At 36.0% G+C, this 2,271-nt stretch overlaps 1 protein-coding gene across 1 annotated transcript; it reads right to left on the bottom strand.

Moving 5' to 3' along the window:
- Nucleotides 1-544: 544 nt before the first annotated feature.
- Nucleotides 545-1,954, bottom strand: LOC149837810 (uncharacterized). The gene is made up of 2 exons (XM_090007498.1): nucleotides 1,610-1,954; nucleotides 545-705 (listed from the first exon to the last, which is right to left on the bottom strand). Exons 1-2 carry the CDS (start codon nucleotides 1,943-1,945, stop codon nucleotides 619-621), a joined length of 423 nt encoding a protein of 140 aa, XP_089863624.1. The 5' UTR covers nucleotides 1,946-1,954; the 3' UTR covers nucleotides 545-618.
- Nucleotides 1,955-2,271: the final 317 nt, after the last annotated feature.

Raw genomic sequence — 2,271 nt, 5'->3', positions numbered from 1 at the left:
CCACCATAACTGTGTGATTCACATTAAGTTAATTTAGCTTAATTTTATTTTCCATCTTGAAATTAGCATTACACCACAACAAAGCCGTGGATTAGCGACGACCACATTCTGTCGCTATTCCGTCGCTAACAGGCTTAGCGATGGATTAGCGACGACTAGGCAACGGTATGCTTACGTCGTGATTTTTTGACGCTAACTGGCGACAGAATAAATTCGTCGCCAGGTCCGTCGCTAATTGCGATGAAATAACGAGCGATATATTCCGTCGCCAATCCGCCAATACTAAACGGCGACCACGGCTTGGCGACGGATTTACGTCCGTCGCTAAGCTGTCACTAGATTTATATGCATAGCGACGAATGGTTCCGTCGCTAATCCGTTGCAAACACAAAAAAAATTAAAAAAAATTATTTGAAAATTAAATACCGAGAACGGTACAATTTATATTTCCTGTACAATTTATATTTCCTGTAAATAAAAAACAAACCACACAAAAAATTTCATATAAACGGAATCTACAACAATTAATCGTTTCACCTTAAAATTAACAAGTTCAATTAACTACAATTCAATAATTACATTTAAGAAACAAAAAAAATAGAACTTCAACACAGTTCTCTAATCATCGCCAAGATTTTGTGTGTCTTCTTCTTCATTGCCTTTATTTGTCCCTTCAGCTCCGCTACGCTGATTATCGCTAGCAGCCTACACAAGAAAAGAACAGTCAGTATTGATAAACAAAATATAATGAAATAAATTACACACTATATGTGATTCTATCATGTGCTCATATGTGTTCTAAGGCAATAGAAAAACTTTATATGTGATTTTATCATCCTCATATGTGCTCTAAGGCAGGCAAAAAACTATATATGTGATTCGATCATGCTCATATGTGTGCTAAAGCAGTCAAAAAATTGAATATGTGATTATAGCATGCTCACATGTGTTCTAAGGCAGACAAAAAAACTCTATATGTGATTCTATCATGCTTATATGTGCTCTAAGGCAGGCAAAGCAAAAAACTTTATATGTGAATATATCATGAATGATATATGTTCTAAGGCAGTAAAAAAAATCTATATGTGATTTTGGCATGCTCATATGTGTTCTCAGGCAGTCAAAAAACTGAATATGTGATTATAACATGCTCATATGTGTTCTCAGGCAGTCAAAAAACTGAATATGTGATTATAGCATGCTCATATGTGTTCTAAGGCAGTCAAAAAAACTTTATATATGATTCTATCATGCTTATATGTGCTCTAAGGCAGGAAAAAAACTTTATATGTGATTATAGCATGCTCATATATGCTCTAAGGCAGGCAAAAAACTCTATATGTGATTATATCATGCTCATATGTGCTCTAAGGCAGTCAAAAAAACTTTATATGTGATTCTATCATGCTCATATGTGCTCTAAGGCAGGCAAAAAACTTTATATGTGATTATAGCATGCTCATATGTGCTCTAAGGCAGGCAAAAAACTCTATATGTGACTATCATGCTCATATGTGCTCTAAGGCAGGCAAAAAGTTATATATGTGATTCGATTATGCTTATATGTGTTCTAAGGCAGACAAACAAAAAACTGAATATGTGATTATACCTGAGAGGGACCTGCAATCGAAGATCCCCTGTTCAGCACAAGATTGTTGATCTCATCTCGGAGAAAGGGGGCGACGGTGTCATGGAAGTAGTCATTCATTGTGTCTTTAATGATCTGACGTACATCATCACCGGAAAGAATATGCTGCTGTTTGGAGCTTATGTCGATGGAAGAAGTCGGTGAGTCGTAACTGGAAGAAGCAATAACTGGTGAAGTGTTCAGATTACTCCCAAACCCGAACACGCGACCCTTTTTGGGTTCACCTACTGCAGTCACCCATGCTGTAGGATCAAATGATGGATGCTGAGTAGCGTCATTGCCATATCGCTCTACCATCTGTTGCTCATATGCCTCCTACAAAATAATGTTTAAAGTATGCATTAATAATTAATGATAACATTATGATAACTTGCATATTGCAATGATTATTAATAGAATAAATACATACTGTTGTCGTTCTCGTCTTCTCTGATACGAAGACTCCCGTGGTCTTCTGTTTATGTGTTTCAACAAACACATCCTTATATGGTACAGTGCCTCCTTTTTCTGCTTCCTGCAAAGTTAAAGGACAAAAGATTTAGTTCACAAGTTTGCAACAATACTTATAAAATTAATATGATATATTGATGAGTTACCATTTTCTTCAAGTGGCTCTCAAATGT

This window comes from Nuphar pumila, chromosome 5, assembly GCF_984573655.1.
Source record: "Nuphar pumila chromosome 5, dmNupPumi1.hap1.1, whole genome shotgun sequence".
NCBI lineage: Eukaryota > Viridiplantae > Streptophyta > Magnoliopsida > Nymphaeales > Nymphaeaceae > Nuphar > Nuphar pumila.
This window is presented reverse-complemented; position numbering and strand designations above follow the sequence as displayed.

Coding starts and splice junctions, on each gene's coding strand:
- LOC149837810 (XM_090007498.1), bottom strand. CDS start 1,945: ATGGTAGAGCGATATGGCAATGACGCTACTCAGCATCCATCATTTGAT. Junction 706..1,609: donor CGATTGCAGGTCCCTCTCAG/GTATAATCACAT, acceptor TTTCTTGTGTAG/GCTGCTAGCGATAATCAGCG.